The sequence below is a fragment of the Rhinoderma darwinii genome, chromosome 1, assembly GCF_050947455.1.
Source record: "Rhinoderma darwinii isolate aRhiDar2 chromosome 1, aRhiDar2.hap1, whole genome shotgun sequence".
NCBI lineage: Eukaryota > Metazoa > Chordata > Amphibia > Anura > Rhinodermatidae > Rhinoderma > Rhinoderma darwinii.
The window spans coordinates 480143555-480166665 of NC_134687.1; the positions used below are offsets into that span (position 1 = coordinate 480143555).

The 23111-nt window shown below is 41.9% G+C and overlaps 1 protein-coding gene across 2 annotated transcripts in view; it reads right to left on the reverse strand.

Annotated features, from left to right (window-relative positions):
* The window catches only part of TMEM120B (transmembrane protein 120B), an 82260-nt gene that overhangs the window by 7020 nt on the left and 52129 nt on the right, over window positions 1-23111 (reverse strand). For both annotated transcript variants that reach the window (XM_075854746.1, XM_075854752.1), the window contains 7 exons: window positions 20698-20793; window positions 19355-19444; window positions 19182-19247; window positions 16250-16311; window positions 15931-16023; window positions 14495-14559; window positions 11999-12067 (listed from right to left, as the gene is read on the reverse strand). In XM_075854746.1, coding sequence (XP_075710861.1) covers window positions 11999-12067; window positions 14495-14559; window positions 15931-16023; window positions 16250-16311; window positions 19182-19247; window positions 19355-19444; window positions 20698-20793 — 541 coding nt within the window. The remainder of the gene's footprint in view (window positions 1-11998; window positions 12068-14494; window positions 14560-15930; window positions 16024-16249; window positions 16312-19181; window positions 19248-19354; window positions 19445-20697; window positions 20794-23111) is intronic.

Sequence of the window (23111 nt, forward strand, 5' to 3'; positions counted from 1 at the left end):
AAAAACAAAAACGTAAGTTGTAAATTTCACCTACTTTGCTTTAATTCCTGTGAAACACCTAAAGGGTTAAGACCTTTTCTGAATGCTGTTTTGAATACATTGAGGGGGGCAGTTTTCAAAATGGGGTTATTTATGTGGACTTTCTAATATATAAGGCCCTCAAAGCCACTTCAGAACTGAATTGGTCCCTGAAAAAATAGCTTTTTGAAATTTTCTTGAAAATGTGAGAAATCGCTGCCAAAGTTCTAAGCCTTCTAACGTCCTAGAAAAATAAAAGGACGTGAAAAAAACGATGCCAACATAATGTAGACATATGGGAAACGTTAACTAGTAACTATTTTGTGTGGTATTACTATCTGTTTTACAAGTAGATACATTTAAATTTAGAAAAATGCTAATTTTTTCACAAATAAATATTGAATTTATCGACCAAGTGTTTTCACTAACATAAAGTACAACATGTCACGAGAAAACAATCTCAGAATCACTTGGATAGATAAAAGCATTCCGGAGTTATTACCACATAAAGTGACACATGTCAGATTTGAAAAAATCATCTGTGTCCACAAGGCCAAAACAGGCTCAGTCCTGAAGGGGTTAACAGTCTGGAGGTCAACAACAAATACAAAGCTCTCAAACATCAACCTCCCAAATACTGTTGTAAAACTCTTTAACCCCTTAATGACCAGGCCTGAAAAGGTCTAAATGACCAGCTACATTTTTCAATTTTTACCTCTCTGTATTTCAGTAGCCATAACTTTTTTATTTTGTCATTGACGTGGCCGTATGAGGCCTTGTTTTATGCGGTAGAAATTGTATTTTTTTTTTTCTTCATCGTTTGGGGATAGAATTTTTTTTTTTACGGCCTGAATATAGGAAAAAGCGATTCTCAGCATCGTTTTTCTGGTTTATCCCGTTCACGTTTCACACTAAACAACCTGTTCGATTAATTCTTCCGGTTGTGGTCATTTAGATACCAAATATGTGTAGGTTTTTAGGTTTTTGGTATTTATTTTCGTGTAGGGGCAATAAAATATATTTTATGCAAAATAATGAAAATTTTTTTGTTCTTTTTTTTTTTGAATCTCATTAAGGGATAAACTTTATTTATAACTTTATCTTTTACTTATAATATATTAGCATACGCTTGTATGCTAATACATTATACTGTGTCACTATGAAAGAGGCTGCTGTTGGGGCAGAACATAGTGTGACCGAACACCAGGGTTACTGAACAGACAGCCGGTCCCTAGGGCTGACTGCAGAGGGATACCCCGGTGTTTGATCACGTAACCAGGTTTCCGATGACGAGATCAAAGTGGGGAGTTACCTTTGCCATGGTCCGTGACCGCGGCAAGATCAAAGGGTTAAACAGCTGGGGTTGGAATATTTTCCGACCCCAGCTGTATTCAGCAGGCTTCTCTAAGATCAGGAGATGTGAGTTACAGCTCCTGCTTAGAGGATGAGCGCTCACAGGAGCGCTCATCAGCCTAATCTACAGCAACGCCAAAAGACGTCACTATAGACTGGGGACCTGCACCGCCTGCCGACAAAAGACGGTGGTCGGTCGTTAAGGAGTTAAACTGAATTCTGATTATGAATGAGTAGCATCTTCTTTACCTTACCTGGTGATCCACAGTCTACCAACTGCCCACCTTGTGTACAGAGACAACTACTCCTCCTCTTCTTCTTTAAAAAGGCTCTGTCACCAGATTTTGCAACCCCTATCTCCTATTGCAGCAGATCGGCGCTGCAATGTAGATAAGAGTAACGTTTTTTGTTTTTTTTTTAAAAACGAGCATTTTTGGCCAAGTTATGACCATTTTTATATTTATGCAAATGAGGCTTTCTAAAGTACAACTGGGCGTGTTTAACCCGTTAGTGACCGACCCATCGTGTTTCTACGTCGGTCACTAACGGGCCTTATTCCGATGCCATAGACTTTTTACGTCGCGGCATCGGAATAAGTAAACAGAGCAGGGAGATGTCAAATCTCCCTGCTCTCAGCTGCCAGAGGTAGCTGAGGGCTGGGAGCGTCCCTGCTCTGCCATGTGAGATCGATATTAGTATCGATCTCACACGTTTAACCCCTCAGATGCGGTGCACAATAACGACCCGACTATAAATCTATTACATTATTTAACCCGCACGGTGAACGGCGTAAAAAAAATAATAAAAAACTATGGAAAAATTGCTTTTTTCTGTGAATACTGACTTTAAAAAAATGTAATAAAAAGTGATGAAAAAGTCGCATCTACTCCAAAATGGTACCAATAAAAACTACAAGTCGTCCCGCAAAAAAAAAGCCCTCATACAACCGCATCGGCGAAAAAATAAAAACGTTACGGCTCTTCAGATATGGAGGCACAAAAACAAATAATTTAGAAAAAAAAGTGTTTTTACTGTGTAAAAGTAGTAAAACATACAAATTTGGTATCGTTGCAATCGTAACAACCCACTGAATAAAGTTATTGTGTTATTTATACCACACGGTAAACAGCGTAGATTTAGGACGCAAAAAAGGGTGGCGAAATTTCATATTTTTTTCTATTCCCCCCCAAAAAAAAGTTAATAAAAGTTAATCAATAAATAATATGTACCTAAAAATGGTGCTATTAAAAAATACAACTTGTCCCGCAAAAAACAAGACCTTATACAGCAATGTAGACGCAAAAATAAGAAGGTTATAGCTCTTGGAATGCGACGATTGAAAAACTTAAAAAATAGCTTGGTCATTAAGGTCCAAAATAGGCTGGTCATTAAGGGGTTAAAGTTAAAGTACAACTGGGCGTGTATTGTGTATGTACATCTGGGCGTTTTTACTTCTTTTACTAGCTGGGCGTTGTGAATAGAAGTGTATGATGCTGACGAATCAGCATCATCCACTTCTGTTCGTTACCACCCAGCTTCTGGCAGTGCACAGACACACAGCGTGTTCTTGAGAGATCATGCTGTGACGTCACTCACTTCCTGCCCCAGGTCCTGCATCGTGTCGGACGAGCGAGGACACATCGGCACCAGAGGCTACAGTTGATTCTGCAGCAGCATCAGCGTTTGCAGGTAAGTAGCTACATCGACTTACCTGCAAACGCCAATGTCAGGTTTGAAGGGCTCTTGCGGTGCCAAAACAGTGGAAATCCCCCAAAAGTGACCCCATTTGGGAAACACCCCTCAAGGAAATTATCTGGGGGTATAATGAGCATTTTGAAGCCACAGTTTTATTGCAGAATTTATTAGAAATAGGCTATGAAAATTAAAAAATTTTCAAGGAAAATGTGGGTTTAGCTAATTTTTTCTCATTTCCACAAGGACTAAAGTAGAAAAAGCACCGCAACATTTGTAAAGCAATCTCTCCCGAGTAAAACAGTACCCCACATGTGGTCATAAACGGCTGTTTGGATACACGACCGGGCTCAAAAGGGAAAGAGCTCCATTTGACTTTTGGAGCTCAAATATAGCAGGAATGGTTTGCGGAGGCCATGTCAAATTTGCAAAGCCCCTGAAGGACCAAAGCAGTGAAAATGTCCAAAAAGTGACTCCATTTAGAAAACTACACCCCTTGAGGAATTCATCTAGGGGTGTAGTGAGCATTTTGACCCCCACAGCTGTTTCACAGATTTTATTAGAATTGGGCAGTGAAAAAAAAACTAAACATTTTTCTCCAATAAGACCTATTTAGTTCAATTTTTTTTTATTTTTCTCAACAAATAAAGGAAAAAAAGCACCCCAACATTTGTAAAGCAATTTCTCCTGAGTACGGCAATAATATGTCGTCATAAACTGCTGTTTGGGCACACGGCAGGGCTCAGAAGCGAAGGCGTGGCATTTGGCTTTTGGAGTGCAGATTTAGATGGATTGGTTTCTCGGCGCTATGTCGCATTTGCAAAGCCTCTATGGGAGCAAAACAGTGGAAACCCCTCAGAAGTGACCCCATTTTGGAAACTACACCCTCAAGGTATTCACCTAGGGGTGTATTGAGCAAGTTAACCCCGCATGTGTTTTGCAGAAATTAGTATGCACTTGATGTTGCAGAGTGAAAATGGGATTTTTTTTCCATAGATATACCAATATGTGGTGCCCAGCTTGTGCCACCATAACAAGACAGCTCTCTAATTATTATGCTGTGTTTCCCGGTTTTAGAATCACCCTACATGTGGCCCTAATCTTTTGCCTGGACACTCAACCAGGCTCAGGAGTAAAAGAGTACCATGCGAAATGGAGGCCTAATTTGGCAATTTACAAAAGTATTGGTTCACAATTGCAGAGGCTCTGATGTGAAATAATAAAAGAAACCCCTGAGAAGTGACCCCATTTTGGAAACTACACCCCTCAAGGCATTTAAGGGGTGTAGAGAGCATTTTCACCCCACAGATCTCTATAAATTAATGCGCTGCGGATGGTGCAGAGTAAAATTTCAATTTTCCCTATATATGACATTTCAGTGTCAAATATGTCATGCCCATTTTATTTTTTGATAGCCGTAGTGGTATGAGGGCTGTTTTTTTGCGGTCATGTGCTGGGGTACATGCGACATTTTGATCACTTTTTATCCTAGATTTTGGCATAGTTTTTTTAGGGTTTTTTTTTATACAGCGTTCACCATGCGTTATAAATTACATGTTAACTTTATTCTGCGGGTCAGTCCGATTCCGGCAATACCTAATTTATAGCACTTTTTGTATGTTTTACAACTTTTTGCACAATAAAATTACTTTTGTAAAAAGAATATACTTTTTGTTGCCATGTTGTGAGAACCATAACTTTTTAATTTTTTCGTCTACGGAGCTGTCTGAGGGCTTGTATGCGAGACGAGCTATAGTTTATATAGGTACCATTTTTTGATACATGCGACTTTTTGATCACTTTATATTCCAATTTTTGTAGGGCAAAGTGACCAAAAAACAGAAATTCTGGCTTTGTTTTTTTTTTCACCGCGTGGAATAAACATAATATTTTTTATAGTTCAGGCAATTACGGACACGGCGATACCGAATATCTATGGTTTATTTTTTTCAATAATAAAGGACTTGATAAGGGAACAGGGCGATTGTGTTTTATTTTATTACTTGAAACTTTTATTATATTTTTTACCACTTTTTGTTCCACTTCTTTTCCGTCCCACTAGGGGACTTGAAGGTCCAACTGTCAGTTTTTTTTTTTTCTTCTAATACATTGCACTACCTATGTAGTGCAATGTATTAGATCTGTCGAGTCATTCACTGACCGCAAGCAGACTAGGCTTCACCTCCGGGCGGGGCCTAATCAGCTTCCGTAATGGCAGAGCAGGAGGTCAATGTTTAGGCCTCCTATTGCCATAGCAGCAGTCGGCAGCCCTGCGATTGCATGGCAGGGCTGTCGATCTGCTACCAACCTCTAAGATGCAGCGATCGCTGCATCTAAGGGGTTAATGGCAGGAATTAGAGCTAGCTCCGGTTCCTGCCGTTACAGGTGGATGTTACAGCTGTAACATACAGCTGACATCCACCGCAGATTGTCGGCGGCTACGGAAGCCTTTTAGGCCCCTTAAATGCAGCGATCGCTTTTGACCGCTGCATTTAAGGGGTTAATGGCGGTGATCGGAGCAAACTTCGGTCATCGCCATTACCCCAGGGTGTCAGCTGTTACATGCAGCAGACACCCGGGGCTGGTGGCACCGACTCAGCTTGTGAGCCGGTGTCCACCATTTGTCATATGGATACAGTAAAATGTGGGAAGCACTAGCTTTCCATGACGTATCCATACGACAAATGTCAGGAAGGGGTTAAAGGAGCACTCCTACAATTATTATTCATTCTCTGGCCCATTATGTCAATTGTGGTGAAGGTAATCTTCTTACCGGTGGCTGTATTTGTGAGTTATCCACTCCCTTCTGGTCCTCAGCTGTGTCATGTGACCAGCAATCGGACTCTCCAACTGCCACAGCGTCTCATGTGTAAACAGGAAGTCAGTTTCTCCATTCATTCCAATAAGACTCACATCAAGGCTGTGATGGGAATAAATGGCGAAACTGACGACTTGTCCACACATGAGACGCTGTGGCAGTTGGAGTCCTATTGCTGGTCACATGACTGCTGAGGACCAGAAGGGAAGGGATAACTCACAAATACGGCCACCGGTAAGAAAATTACCTTCACCACAATTTGCATAGTTACATAGTTAGTACGGCTGAAAAAAGACACATGTCCATCAATGTGCCTTTCCAACGTGCCAGAGAATAAAAAAATTTGTGGAAGTGCTTCTTCAAGAATTTTATTTGGGGAGATAAGTGGAGCCCACAAAAACCCTTTATGCCCCATGTCCCTTCAATGGCCTGGGTGTCCTCCATCTTCTTTAATAGTTCTATGCACCACAGCTGGCGCAGTTCAATACTTTCTTAAAGGTGTACCGCCCTAGCTAGATAAGGGTGGCGACCATCGCTTGCACCCAACCTGAGGCAAGTAGACTTTGCTGTGAACAAAAGCCAATGCCAGACCCATTCTTCTATCATCTCTTTTTTTGCTCCATGGTAATATGGGATCTACCTAACAAAAATCTTTCCCTTAGGATTCTTCTCTGACATCTATATTCATTAATCTGACTGCCAACCAGATTTAGAGAATTTGCGTGTTGAACAAACAAAAGCTTCAAGAGAATTGTGGATTTGGTGGACAGATCAACCATCCACTACCAATACATCTTCCACACAACGCACGCTATGCCAGATGTGGGAGAAACGTTTTTCACTCCAGAACGGTCAGATCCAGAAACAAATGAATCTGTGAAATGTTGTTTCACCAACAGCCAAAGTTCCTATTACAAACCCATATGTCATGCATAGAAGAGTGTCTGTGCCTGTCAGGGCATGCTGGGAGTTGTAGTTTCACAACAGAAGGACTGCAGAAGATGAACCCTGATAAAAGAATGGATGCTAAAATTTCCCTCTCCCTACTGAAAGAAGCATGCAACTCTTGCAGTCCGTGCACCAGAAAGTAAAACCTGCGGCATCTATGAGTTGGCATAAATTTGCGCTATGATTTATGCCAGTTTTCTGGCATATATTATAGTAAAGTTAATTGGGCCACAGGCTCCCCCTAAGTCCCACACGCTGTTTTTTTTTTTGTTTTTTTTTTTAAAGGAAATGTGTCGCTAGAAATTATTATTTTAGTGATTACACATTGTTCTAGTTTTTTTAAATTTTTTCACAAGTCAGGAAATATTATAAATTAGATTCTAATTTATAACATTTCCATGTGCTGGGCACTAGAGGGAGCAGTTCCCAAAATTGCAGCATGGTCAATGTGGTAAAGCAACCTCATTGATTTTTGCTGCAAATTTGGGGTGGACACACTCTCCTCTAGTGTCCTCACACAATCCCCCCTCACTTTTTCTGGCTAGTGCCAGGAGAAGGAGGGGTTTGACTCTTCAAACCTCCTACACTGTGTGCTGCCATATTATGAGCGACTGCACAGTGTAGGAGGATTAGATACAGGGCTCAGCAGGCAGTATATAATACATGAACATAATACACACATCACATACACGAAAATAAGTTACCTGCCGCCGCCGCCTCCGCTGGTTTACGCTCCTATTCCTTGCACCTGAACATATGGCCGGAAGCCGCGGCCGGAAGTCGTCATCTGACTGTTCGGCAGCGGCTTCCGGTCCACATGAAAATGGCGCCGGATTTCGCTGTTGGAACGAGCTTAGTTTTGGTCTGTGTGGGAGCGGCGCATGCACCGTTCCCACACAGACGGCGTACGTTTCTGAGAATGGAACGGCTCCCGTTCGCATTCTCTATGGGGTTGTATGTGCCGTATTCCATCTCTGTATGTGTCGTTAATCGACACATACAGAGATGAAAAAAAATGGCAGCCCCCATAAAGAAGTAAAAGAACACAGTAAAAAGTAGAACATGAGAACACAAATTAAATTTATGTTAATTTCATATTAAAAGCAATATGATAAAAAAAAAAAAATCATGACACCTTCCCTTTAAGAGGTGGTGTCAAAATAGAAAAGTCATACATTTGTGAAAAATTTACAAATTGCAACTTTTCTATTCTAGAAAAATGCTGTGGAGTGTATAGTAAATTCCCCCGCTTGTCTTTCAAATTCTGACCATCGTCAAGATTTAGGTGCTAAAAACCTGTCCTGTCCAACTGGACAGGTCATTACAAAAGAGTTCTGCTACACAATGACCTGTGTGGGTTTTCAGCCTAAGGGTATGTTCACACAAGGTCATTACGTCCGTAATTGACGGACGTATTTCGGCCGCAAGTACCGGACCGAACACAGTGCAGGGAGCCGGGCTCCTAGCATCATAGTTATGTACGATGCTAGGAGTCCCTGCCTCGCTGCCGGACAACTGTCCCATTCTGTAATCATGTTTTCAGTACGAGACAGTTGTCCGGCAGCAAGGCAGGGACTCCTAGCGTCGTACATAACTATGATGCTAGGAGCCCGGCTCCCTGCACTGTGTTCGGTCCGGCACTTGCGGCCGAAATACGTCCGTCAATTACGGACGTAATGACCTCGTGTGAACATACCCTTAGGATGCAGGGGCGTAGCTAAAGGCTCATGGGCCCGGGTGCAAGAATTCAGCTTGGGCCCCCCTACCACTCCCCAACACCACCATCATCATCATCAGACCCCTGCGCGCGCCTATGCCCAGACGCCTTGCCCAACAGCCCCCATAGTATAATGCCCCCACACAGTATAATGCCCCATACCGTATAATGCTCCCCATATCAGCCCCCCATACAGTATGATTCCCCCATATCAGCCCCCATGCAGTATAATGTCCCCCATCTTATCAGCCCCCATGCAGTATAATGCCCCCCCGCAATATCAGCCCCCATACACTATAATGCCCCCCCATAACAGCCCCATACCGTATAATGCTCCCCATACAGTATAATGCCCCCTATCTCATCAGCCCCCATGCAGTATAATGCCCCCCCCCCCCCGCAATATCAGCCCCCATACAGTATGATGCCCCCATATGTGCATAATAGAAAAATAGCATAATTACTTACCTATCCCCGTTCCCACGTCGGGTGGAGGATCCTTCGCCTCCTCCGGTGTGTGCTATGAGTAACTCAGCGCAGGCAGGCTTGATGATGTCGCTACATCCCGCCTGCCTGCGTCGAGCCGCTCAGGGCACAGTGAATGCTGGATCAAGGAGATGTCAGCTCCTTGCTCCAGCATTGAATGGAACCGGGACCTCGGTGAGTGACTCGCGACCCCCCGGAGGTCTTCACACGAACCCCCAGGGGGACGCGACCCATAGTGTAGGGATGTCACGATACCAAAATTTGCACTACGATACCGATACTTCGTTTACTTTGCCAACAGTAATAAAAAAAGTTCTTTCGTTTTCTGATGTGAGGCACGTGGTGTGATGATGAATTTTGAATGTGCCTCACATTAATAGTAATTAACCCCATCATGTTTCTCAGTCATAATGGGTTAATGTGTAAGGTACATCATGGGGTTAATTACCGTTAGGGCTCGTTTACACGAGCGTGATATACGTGCCTGCGACGCGCGTGCTTTTCACGCGTGTCGTACGCACATATATTAGTCTATGGGGCCGTGCAGACAGTCCGTGAGTTTGGCTCAGCGGGAGTCCGCTGAAAAAAAACTCACGACATGTCCTATTTTTGTGCGCTGTATGCGCATCACGCACCCATTGAAGTCAATGGCTGCGTGAAAATCACGCGCACCACACGGAAGCACTTCCGTGGGATGCGCGTGTTTCGCGCAACAGCAGTCAAAAGTATGTTTGCAAACAGAAAAGCACCACGTGCTTTTCTGTTGACAAACATTCAAACGGAGTGTCATCATGATGGCGGCTGCGCGAAAAGCACGCAGCTGCGCTTCATACAGGGCTGACACACGGAGCGGTTAGGTGCCTTTTGCGCACGCAAAACGCAGTGGCTTTTGCGTGCGCAAAACGCACACGCTCGTGTAAATGAGCCCTTAATGTGAGGCACATGGAGGTTAAATTCATCATCGCACCTCGTGCCCCACAATAAGTAATAGAAAGCAGTTTCTATTTTATTTGTTACAGCGTACACATCATAAATGATGCAAAAAAATTGTTGTGTCGGTTATTACGGCCGCGCCAATACCGATTATATGTGTATTTTATGTTTTGAGACTTATTTTAATGCTTATTGTAAAAAAGGCGTATGTGTATTTTTTTTAATTTAACATTACTTTGTTTTTAAACTTTTATGTACTGGCATATCTATATACTGATCGTAATGTACTGGTATATATCTATATTACAGTACATTAGCCTGTGTACAGATTGTACATAGGCTGTTGTTGGGCCATACCTAAGTATGCACTAACAACAGGAAATATGGTCAGACAGCACTGGGGTCCTCCAATAGACCCTGGGCTGTCTGCCCATATATGGTATGTCCCTCAATCGCGTCACAGGAATTCCCTGTGACGCGATCCAGGGGCATCCCTTCTCATTCTCCCCTGAATGCTGCAGTCAGCTTTGATCGCAGCATTCAGGAGAATAACGGCGGAGAGGAGAGGTTTCTCTGATCTCCGCCATTATAGAGCGGGGCTGCGGCTGTGTAATACAGCCATTGCCCCGCTCCTGACAGTAAGTGCGCGCGCGGTCAGCATGAGGAGATGCGTCCGGCGCTGCACTAATGAGCGGCGATTCAGGCATTGCGGACAGAACATGGGGGTGTTTTGTAGTGCACCCGCCATGTTCTGTCTTCAGTGCCGCAGATCATTAGTGCAGCGCTGGCCGAATCACATCATCCTGACGGCGCGCACATGTCAGGACTCAGGAGCGGGACAGTGACTGTATTACACAGCCGCAGCCCCGCTCTCATAGTCATGTGTTACTATACTGTATTGTATTGTGCAGTTTGCGGTGGAGAGAGGAGGGGGGGCTGTGATTTAACGCCCCCCCCCCTCTCCACCGCAAACAGCACAATACATTACAAGGCATCACACATTACATTACAACACCACACAATACATTACATTACAGACTGCAGCTTACCTGGAGTCCTCCGAACCGACTCTTCCACTCCACTGTCTGGAAGACGTGTCACGTGAGAACAAAGTCACATGGTACACTAAGTGTACCATGTGACCTTAGTAACCAGGAAGTGCAGGCTTCACGGCACAGAAGATTTATTTAGGAAGCTTGCTGTATGGTAACGGGGGCCCGTGGGCCCCCCAGGCTTAGGGGCCCGGTCGCAACTGCGACCCCTATAGCTACGCCACTGTTAGGATGTAAACAAGAATGTTTCCATGCTCTCACAACAAGAAGAGTTCTTGAAAAATGGTGAGGAATTGAAGCAAAGTATATTACAAAGTTGCCGAGTTTTCCCTTATACAATGACCATATTTATTTTCAGAATTTTCACTTTTGTTGAATAAATCGTTCAAAAACCATGAGCAGCAACGTAACAATAGGGACCTTTTACATGAAAAGGAGCGCCGATTGACGATACACCACTACAATCGTTACTACAATCGTTACTACAATCGTTCGTTCATCCCCATACATTTCCATCATGTCGGCAGCACATCCTGTTTACACAGGGTTATGTGCTGCCGACTAGCAACCATTTTATTGGCCGCATAAAAGACCCGATCATCCGATGAACGAGCGTTTGCCCGTTTATCGGCTGATCATTGCCCTGTTAACACAGAGTGATGATCAGAGACGAGCTTTCGTATGAATTCTCTTTTGGCTGATCATTGGCTTGTGTAAAAGGGTCTTTAGTCCCCCTTTTCCGGATAATAGCTTCTCATGTTAAAAAAAACAAACAAAAAAAAAACAACCAATCCATTGTTTTATGGACTTTGTGCAAGAAGGCACGGTCATGCTAAACAAAACTTCCCAAAACTCGGCACTATATTTTAGTATACCACCTGGTACAGCAAAACATTCCCCTGTAACAGTCTACCATATATTTATGTATGTGCAAACACATTTAAATACAGTTTCTCTCTTAATCTGCGCAGAATACATTACCTGCCACTCTTTGCATGCTTCATGTCTTGACAGTTCAAATAGTGTGACTGAATTATACAGCTGCCAAAACTGGGGGGAAAATACCGAAAAAATTAATAGAAGTCAACAACACACAACCTATATAAGACCCATAGCCCATAGATAATGCTTTTGTGACTCAGTGCTGCACCCTGCTGTCCTGATAAGAAAACTGAATTGTAGTTTCAATAACACAACTTCAAATATTGTCGCTGATCACTTTTACATATGGGCAAATCAAATATTCATTATCTATATTAAATATAACCTCCCCCCCCCCCTCAATTTTTAAACCCCCATCCTCCTCAAATGATCAAAGAAATGGAGATTACCAGCTTTGCTGATTTCTGGAGGGCAGTACCAAAAATGTTGCAGGGTATGTATTTAGTTGTTTTTCTAATTATAAAAAGTTGACAATTCACAAAAAAAAAAGGGGTTTCAAAGTTCCGATAAAGTTTTAAATAGTGTGAGCTCATGTAATGCTCAGGCTTTAGATCTGGTCAAGGTCTCAATGACCTTGGCTAAAAAGGGAAGCAGGGATTGTTTAGACGCTGCGTCCGAGCTTACAGCATGTTATAGAACAGGGGAATGAATTGACGTAGTTTTGAGGGAAAAGACTCAGTAGAATTTATTCATTTGAACCTCTGCTCACTCGAGGCATAGGAGTTCAGTGGGCGGTCCTACTCCGTGATTGACAGCTATCTCTGTATTCACAGGCATAGGAGTTCAGTGGGCGGTCCTACTCCATGATTGACAGCTATCTCTGTATTCACAGGCCTAGGAGTTCAGTGGGCGGTCCTACTCCGTGATTGACAGCTATCTCTGTATTCACACTCCTAGTCGATAACATGCTGCCCGCAGATTGGACTGCATTTTCAATGTGACCGGTTCCCTTTCAGAACAAGCTGCTTAAATAGAAATAAGCGTACACCGTTCCATCCCTGCCTTGTAAATAATCACCTCCCGTCTTAACAAGACCTACCCTCGGGGGCCAAACTTTGACAAGATATACATTTGAAAAAGTAAGCAATCCATGTACTCATACTTTTTAAAACAGACTATAATGGTGTGATAAAATATAAAAAGTAGTAATCCTATTAAAGGGGTTGTATAATACTGAAATTCTCGCTGGAGGGAGCTATTCGTTGTCCAACCCCTTTTAGGCTGGGTTCACACTGAGTTTTTTTGTTTTTTTTTAAGAGTTGGACGCGGAAACCGCGCCGCAAAACTCGTCAAAAACGGCCCGAAAATCCCTCCCATTGATTTCAATGGGAGGCGGAGGCGTCTTTTTCCCGAGAGCGGTAAAACCGTCTCGCGGGAGAAGGAAGGGACATGCCCTATCTTCGGGAGTTTATGCCACTGACCTCCCATTGACATTAATGACAGGCAGAGAACGCGTATTTCGGGGAGTTTTATGCCCGCGGCGCTCAATGGCCGCGGGCGAAAAACGCAGCGAAAATCGGCGTGCAGGGAGAGGAAAATCTGCCTCAAACTTCCAAACGGAATTTTGAGGCAGAATTTCCGCCTGCAAAAAAACTCAGTGTGAACCCAGCCTTAAAGAGGATCTGTCACTAGTTTAGTAACGCAAAGAAACAAAATAGGCAGCACATCCAGTAGTAGGTGTTTAGAAAAGAGCTTTATTAGCCCAAATGCAACGTTTCCTTCTCATGCTTGAGAAAGGCTCTAGGACATTGAGCCGAAACGTTGCATTTGGGTTAATAAAGCACTTTCTTTTCTAAACACCTACTACTGGGTGTGCTGCCTATTTTGTGTTTCTTTGCAAGTTTGGGGATGATAGTCAAATCCCTGGGATCTGCACCTAGCTAATCTGATAGGCGCTGTCACACTGATAATTCTAGTGTCCCAAAACGTTTATTATTTGAAAAGTTATGAGCGGTTTTCTAAATATGCAAATGAGGCTATACTAGACAAATGGGTGTCAACACCAGTGATTCTCCTGAGGTGGAGCTACATCACAGCCTCTGACACTGGCCTATCAGCATGAAGCTGCTTCACACCGTGTGAGAGACGGAGGCTGGAGGGAAGGGGGGGGGGGGGTCACTTCAAACCGCTATATCTCAGGCTGTGGATCACCTAGAACAGCGGTTCTGGTGGCATATGAAAGAGGAGATTCAAATGTTTCATAGGATCTAGCTGTGAAACAAACGGAGATATCACCAGTTGAATACATAGTCGGGAATGGAAGCTGTATACTATATGATCACGCTGTGTTGCTGGGCAGAAAAGGGGGAAAAGCTGTATGCTGATTGGACAGCGTCATACAGAAAACATTACACCGCCCAGAGTGAAAAGAACAAGTCACCTCCTATTTGGCTACATTAGCATATTTAGAAAAATGCTCATAACTTTGCAAATAAACATTTTTGAAGGGAAAAAAAATTAGTCAGGAGATAGGGAATTAATAAACTGTTGAGAGAGTCTCTTTAACTACAGTTAAAAAGAACAGGGAAAACTTACATGGCCAAAAAAGAGGAAGGGTAGTAGAAATGTAAGTCCTCTCCACATCCAAGACTGAAACCCTTCTAGAATATTAAGGATACATAAGAAAACATTAATATAACATTTAAAAATTGTTCCTTTATCAATATTTACATCCAAAAGATAACATTTTCCACTTGTAGTATAACTAGAAGGTAAATAAGAGAGTTTGCTGGTGATCACTACAGAACCTTCTGAATTATTCTATTTAATGTGCGACTACCATTCTAGCAAAATCGACAACCAGATATTCTGCCAGCCTGGCTGTGACATTTGTAGAGTGCCTAGTATTTATAAGCAAGAAAAAAAGCTCTAAGAGCTAAAAAAAAAAAAAAAGAAAGAAGAATGGCAGCAGCCAAGTTAAACTTGTAATAGTAGGCAAGATAAAATGGGGTGCAGAATGGCGACATTGATCATTAAAGGGGTAGCATCATAAAGATCCTATGGATGTAATAATAGGGAATCCACTTTAACCCTTTAATGACAGCCCACCGTCTTGACATAAGGCGGTGCAGGTGCTTGATCTACAGCGACGTCTTTTGGCGTCGCTGTAGAAGAGGCTGATGAGCGCTCCTGTGAGTGCTTAACCTCTAAGCAGAAGCTGTAACTAACAGCTCCCGATCTTAGAGCAGCCTGCTAAATACAGCTGGGGTTGGAAAACATTCGGACCCCAGCTGCTTAACCCTTTGATCGCCGCGGTCCGTGACCGCGGCATGATCAAAGAGAACTTCAGTCTTTGATCGCGCCACTGGAAACCCGGTGACGTGATCAAAGAACAGGGAATCCCTCTGCAGTCAGCCCAGTGGCTGTCTGTTCAGTGAGCCTGCCCTAGCAGCAGCCTGGGTCAAAGTGACACAGTATAATGTATTAGCATACAAGAGTATGCTAATACATTATAAGTAAAAAATAGAGTTGCAGACAAAGTTATCCCCTATTGGGATTTAAAAAATAAATAAATAACAAAAAAAAGTTATTATTTTGCATAAAATATATTTTATGAACCTACATTAAATAAAAACAAAAAACCTACACATATATTAGGTATCTAAAGGACCGAAATAACCTGAAGAATTAATCTAAAACAGGTTATTTAGCATGAAACGTGAACGGGATAAAAAACAAACAAGAAAAACCATGCAGAGAATCGCTTTTTCCTATATTCACGCCATAAAAATAACTTGTTTCCACACCCAAACTGTAAAAAAAAAATTCAATTTCTCCCACATAAAACAAGGCCTCATACAGCCACGTCAATGAAAAAATAAAAAAAAGTTACGGCTGCTGAAAGGCAGAGGTAAAAACGGAATAATGTAACTGGTCATTAAAGCCTTTTCAGACCCGGTCATTAAGGGGTTAAATTAACAAGTGCGTCATAAACATAACTATATTTACACGTCAGTACAGAATTCACTTACCTACTGTAAGGTCTAAATGATTTCGCTCTCCTAGTGCACGTAATCTGTATAGACACCCACTTTGATAATAATATTGCAAAAATTGTACACAACCTACGGGAAACATAGAAGAAATTAATTACTAGTATAATAAGAAGAATGAAACAAGAACATAATGGCCATCAATCACTGTCAAATTAATTCTCAAAAACTCCAGGGTAATATGTGCAAGGTGTTCCCAAAACACAGCTTAACAGCCAAATTATCCTATTGATATTTCCAATATGGTATTTTATTTAGATACAAATACACACAGACATATACCTATATTCTCTCTTACTTTGATATATTGAAAATGCAAGAAACTGATTGCGGAACATCCGATATATGAGCCCGTCTGGCCTGCAGAGAGACAGAACAGAAACATTAGACAAAAATACACACTACGTAGGTTTATACTTTGAAGAGATTTTTTATATATATATATATATATATATATATATATATATATATATATATATATATACACACACACACATACATACATATACACTAGTCACTCTCAATGAATTAGAATATCAATAAGATAATTTCAGTAATTCAATTCAAAAAGTGAAACTCACATAAATAGATTAATTACACACAGAGTGATCTATTTCCAGCATTTTTTTTCTTTTAATGTTGATGATTATGGCGGACAGTTATTGAAAACACAGAATTTAGTCTCCTAGAAAATTAGAATATTATATAAGCCCAATTTCAATAATGATTTTTAATACTGAAATGTTGGGCTACTGAAAAGTATGTACAGTATATGCCCTCAATACTTGGTCAGGGCTCCTTTTGAATGAATTACTGCATCAATGCGGCGTGGCATGGAGGCGTTCAGCCTGTGGCACTGCTGAGGTGTTATGGAAGCCCAGGTTGCTTTGATAGCGGCCTTCATCTCTTCTACATTGTTGGGTCTGGTGTCTCATCCTCCTCTTGACAATATCCCATAGATTCTCTATGGGGTTTAGGTCAGGCGAGTTTGCAGGCCAATCAAGCACAGTGATACTGTGGTTATTAAACCAGGTATTGGTAATATTGGCAGTGTGGGCAGGTGCCAAGTCCTGCTGGAAAATGAAATCCGCATCTCCATAAAGCTTGTCAGCAGAGCGAAGCATGAAGCGCAAGAAAATTTCCTGCTAGACGCTGCGCTGACTCTGGGCTTGATATAACACAGTGGACCAACACCAGCAGATGACATGGCTCCCCAAACTATCACTGACTGTGGAAACTTCACACTGGAACGCAAGCAACTTGGATTGACGCCTCTCCACTCTTCCTCCAGACTCGGATTTCCAAATGAAATGCAAAATTTACTTTCATCTGAAAACACGACATTTGGACACTGAGCAACAGACCAGTCCATTTAAAGGCTTAGGAATCCTTTGCAGGTGTTTTGTGTCGATTAGCTGATTAGAGTGTGACACCACGAGTCTACAAGCTTCAACGTTTACCCAATATTCTAATTTTCTGAAAGATATATATATATATATATATATATATATATATATATATATATATATATATATATACACACATACATACAGTGAAGGAAAAAAGTATTTGATCCCTTGCTGATTTTGTAAGTTTGCCCACTGTCAAAGACATGAACAGTCTAGAATTTTTAGGCTAGGTTAATTTTACCAGTGAGAGATAGATTATATAAAAAAAAAAAAAAAAAAAGAAAATCCACAGTCAAAATTATATATATTTATTTGCATTGTGCACAGAGAAATAAGTATTTGATCCCTTTGGCAAACAAGACTTAATACTTGGTGGCAAAACCCTTGTTGGCAAGCACAGCAGTCAGACGTTTTTTGTAGTTGATGATGAGGTTTGCACACGTTAGATGGAATTTTGGCCCACTCCTCTTTGCAGATCATCTGTAAATCATTAAGATTTCGAGGCTGTCGCTTGGCAACTCGGATCTTCAGCTCCCTCCATAAGTTTTCGATGGGATTAAGGTCTGGAGACTGGCTAGGCCACTCCATGACCTTAATGTGCTTCTTTTTGAGCCACTCCTTTGTTGCCTTGGCTGTATGTTTCGGGTCATTGTCGTGCTGGAAGACCCAGCCACGAGCCATTTTTAATGTCCTGGTGGAGGGAAGGAGGTTGTCACTCAGGATTTGATGGTACATGGCTCCATCCATTCTCCCATTGATGCGGTGAAGTAGTCCTGTGCCCTTAGCAGAGAAACACCCCCAAAACAGAATGTTTCCATCTCCATGCTTGACAGTGGGGACGGTGTTCTTTGGGTCATAGGCAGCATTTCTTTTCCTCCAAACACGGCGAGTTGAGTTAATGCCAAAGAGCTCAATTTTAGTCTCATCTGACCACAGCACCTTCTCCCAATCACTCTCAGAATCATCCAGAAGTTCATTTGCAAACTTCAGACGGGCCTGTACATGTGCCTTCTTGAGCAGGGGGACCTTGCGGGCACTGCAGGATTTTAATCCATTACGGCATAATGTGTTACCAATGGTTTTCTTGGTGACTGTGGTCCCAGCTGCCTTGAGATCATTAACAAGTTCCCCCCGTGTAGTTTTCGGCTGAGCTCTCACCTTCCTCAGGATCAAGGATACCCCACGAGGTGAGATTTTGCATGGAGCCCCAGATCGATGTCGATTGACAGTCATTTTGTATGTCTTCCATTTTCTTACTATTGCACCAACAGTTGTCTCCTTCTCACCCAGCGTCTTACTTATGGTTTTGTAGCCCATTCCAGCCTTGTGCAGGTCTATGATCTTGTCCCTGACATCCTTAGAAAGCTCTTTGGTCTTGTCCATGTTGTAGAGGTTAGAGTCAGACTGATTAATTGAGTCTGTGGACAGGAGTCTTTTATACAGGTGACCATGTAAGACAGCTGTCTTTAATGCAGGCACCAAGTTGATTTGGAGCGTGTAACTGGTCTGGAGGAGGCTGAACTCTTAATGGTTGGTAGGGGATCAAATACTTATTTCTCTGTGCACAATGCAAATAAATATATATCATTTTGACAATGCGATTTTCTTTTTTTTTTTTATATATATAACCTATCTCTCACTGGTAAAATTAACCTAGCCTAAAAATTCTAGACTGTTCATGACTTTGACAGTGGGCAAACTTACAAAATCAGCAAGGGATCAAATACTTATTTCCTTCACTATGTGTATATATATATATATATATACATATACACACACACACACACACACACATCACAAAGAACATAACATTGGACTTACCATGTTAGCATCACCCCAGATAGAAATGTTGATACATAATGGTGAGAAACCCACCAGCCCTTTATCCTGTAGGAGAAAAAGAGGCAAACAACCATGCACAGTGAGTAAATGTAATGTGATGAGGAATTTTTACCGGATAAACAAATGTAGATTGCTGCTGTAAATAAACTCACCTTGATCCGTTGCTTATGAGGATACTTTCTCGTATGGTCAGTGTGCAGTAGTACCAGACCAGTAAGAAGTTGAACACTTCATCTGTTACTCTAGGAAACCATCAAAAGTAGGTGAATATTTGATGTTTTGTGAACAGGCGGTGCCACATCATAAGCAACCAGCCCCAACAACATTACGTGGACGATCTTCCCCTTCTTAAGAAGAATGTTTATGCTTTGCATTGGTCACACTTGTAGGAAACCATTTTTAGCAATTTTATCATTTATAACTAAACGGCGTGCATTTACATGCTGCCACAAACGTCGAAATCTTATTGTATGAATAGTCTCAACAGCCTGGCATTCACAAAGCAATTCATGCCATGTACCAGTTAGGCTTCGTTCACATTTGCGCCAGGGCTCCATTCCGCCGGAACGCCGAAGCTTTCCGTCGGAACGGGACCCTGACTGACACAAACGGAAACCATAGCGTAGTCGACTACACTATTGATTCCGTCAAAACGACGGAATCCTTGCACAACAGAGACAAACGGAAACCATTAGCACCAGATCAGTCACCATTGAAATCACCCTAGGTTTCCGTTTGTGTCAGTCAGGGCCCCGCTCCAACGGAAAGCTCCAACGTTCCGTCGGAACGTGACCCTGGCGCAGATGTGAACGAAGCCTCATGTGCCCATTTTACAAGCCATCTCAGTGCGCTAGATGCATGAAGTGATCTTTCCCTTATAATGGTGGTCTGTCATGTTGGTTTCCAGGCAGACAGATGTTATCTATACTGATATGGTTTCCATGTCTGTGCATTTTAAGAAACATTTCATCAATTCAGGTGATTGCCGTCTGCATGCACAATATATTTCCACAGTTTTCTGGACTGCAGAAAAAAAATCAAATCTGCTTCAGGAGTTTGACAAAAAGAAAGTGTAGTTTGTAAAGGTGGTTTTACACAGGCAGATATTGCCCATGTTTAACGGCCAATTGACAATGCAGCTTGCCGATCGGCACTCGTTTGCTACATTCACAAGGAGCAACGATTAAGTATGGGGACAACCGATCGTTACGACAATCGTTCATCTATAATATTTAGGAAACGTACGGCACTCCGATGAACGGTGGTGCTCGTGTGGGACTCCACTCCTTATCAATAGGAGTAGAGTAAAATCAGTACAATAAAATTATATCACAAGTTTAAATTCTGGTTCTCATTGCATAAAGTGGCATTGAACAGAATTCTGTACTTCATTTCACATAAATGACTCAAGAAAAGGTAGACGTACATTTTACAAGCTTAGAGGGCAGTCGATTATTTGAGTTATATATTCATTTGTACACACAAGATTTCTCACCTGTAATGAAGCACAAACCGACAAGCTATTGCTCCAAGCAACAAAATAATTGTCAAGTAAAGTTTGAATTTTTCATATTCATCCTTATAAGCAAACCTGAAAGCAAAGAAAGATCAGTGCGTAATGGCAGAAACTCAAACTGTGGCTACACTAAGGAGAATGTAATCCTATAGCACATCGATAATCCACAAGCAGATGTGAAGTTAAAGAGGCTCTGTCACTAGATTATCAAATCCCTATCTCCTATAGCATGTGATCGGCGCTGCAATGTAGATAGCAGTAACTTTTTTTTTTTTTTTTGAAAAACGATCATTTTTGGCCAAGTTATGAGCAATTTTATATTTATGCAAATGAGCCTTTCTTATTTCCAACTGGGCGTGTTTTCTCTTATTTCCAACTGGGCGTGTTTTCTCTTATTTCCAACTGGGCGTGTTTTCTCTTATTTCCAACTGGGCGTGTTTTCTCTTATTTCCAACTGGGCGTGTTTTCTCTTATTTCCAACTGGGCGTGTTTTTTGTTTGTAACATCTGGGCGTGTTTACTTGTTTTACTAGCTGGGCGTGTTTACTTGTTTTACTAGCTGGGCGTGTTTACTTGTTTTACTAGCTGGGCGTTGTGAATAGAAGTGTATGATGCTGACAAACACTTCTATTCACAACGCCCAGCTAGTAAAACAAGTAAACACGCCCAGATGTTACAAACACAATACACGCCCAGTTGGAAATAAGAGAAAACACACTCCCAGTTGTCCATTAGAAAGGCTTATTTGCATAAATATAAAATTGCTCATAACTTGGCCAAAAATGATCGTTTTTCAAAAAAAATAAACTTTACTGTTATCTACATTGCAGCGTCGATCACATGCAATAGGAGATAGGGGTTTGATAATCTGGTGACAGAGCCTCTTTAAAGTGGGGAGCGAATTCTCCGTATACATTAGTACTGCTTTTCCTCCTCTTCCTCAGGCTTATCTAGGCACCAATCGGTCATATGATCCCATCTTATAGTTGGCCAGGCATGCTTGGGAGAAGTGTATTTTTCTCACACATGTAAGTCGATACAGGCTCTGCTGAGGACTAAAACTTATTGTTTGTAGATCTTCACTTTGTTTTTCTTTATTAAAAGGTTTATGATCTAATCAAGAACAGATTTATCAGCTTTCTACCTTTTTAGGAGGGTTTATTGCAGTTTATACAAGCCCTTTATCTTTACAAGGGAAGAGAACCTTCAGGAATACAGTAAAAAAATGCTTTTTTTTTTTCTACAGATGGGGAAACTCATTGTAGCCTAACGCCCAAAAGCAATAAAAGAAAGGTTGATTCCAACCCATAAGTAGATCACCCAAAAGGCTCAGAACGATTAAAATATAACCAACAGTATTTCTGTGCCACCACGGTACACCGCTGCATCTGGTTTATATCCACAACGCTATGAAGCGTCATACACAACATGACACCATAGCAACCAATCGCTGGTTGCAATGTTCAGCTGCCTCGGTTACATGTTGTGTACTAAACACCATAACACTAAGGATACAGTCGAACCACATGAAAAACTGTACATGTGAACACACCTTTAGGTTTTACACACACACACGCACACGCACACGCCTTTATTTGGGGCTTGTAAAAATCGGCTAGAATTTCATGCGCTGAGAGTGAAGGCACCATTAAAAGGGGTTATCCACAAAAATAAAAAGGGGGGGTCTGCTTTTGTTCCCCATAATCAGAGTAGGGGTATTCCCAACATATTTATGGCATATCCACGATATAGGTTATAAATCTGTGATAGGTGTAGTTCCCAGGGGTTAGGCCCACACCTATGTGGAGAATGGGGCGCCCCCCCAACCCCAGTCCCACCTGATGAAGCGACCACAGGAGTCAGGCTTAGATTGAATCGAGAGGTTGGCCTCCCTATGGTAGTTACAGAAACAGCCGCACACGCTCACAAAATGTTTCCGTAACTCCCATAGAACTGAATGGAATGAGCAGTGCACATCTATAATTCATTCTTTGCCTAGATGCGGCAGCCACTTTGCCAGGTGGGACAGGGGTCGGGTGACTCGCGTTCTCCACAAAAGGGACCCGCACCTTTCACACATTTATGGCATATTCTGTCGATAAGCCATAAATGTGTGAGTTGGAGATATACCTTTAAGTGTTTATATGGTCACACGCTCTCTTATGAAGCCATATTAACTGAAAATTATTCTGCATACTGTTTCTACGCAACATGCCTTCAAATAATACACGCCTAGTTGTTGTTTGTGGGGGCTTTGTTTTGTTTTTTTGGGGGTCTGTTTTGATCCTTCTGCAATAAAAATGAAAAACAACGTGTGCATCTTTAATGAACATTGAAAAAGTCTGTTGAGTGATCAGGATGAACATGTACATATTCTGCATTAAAATGCATACT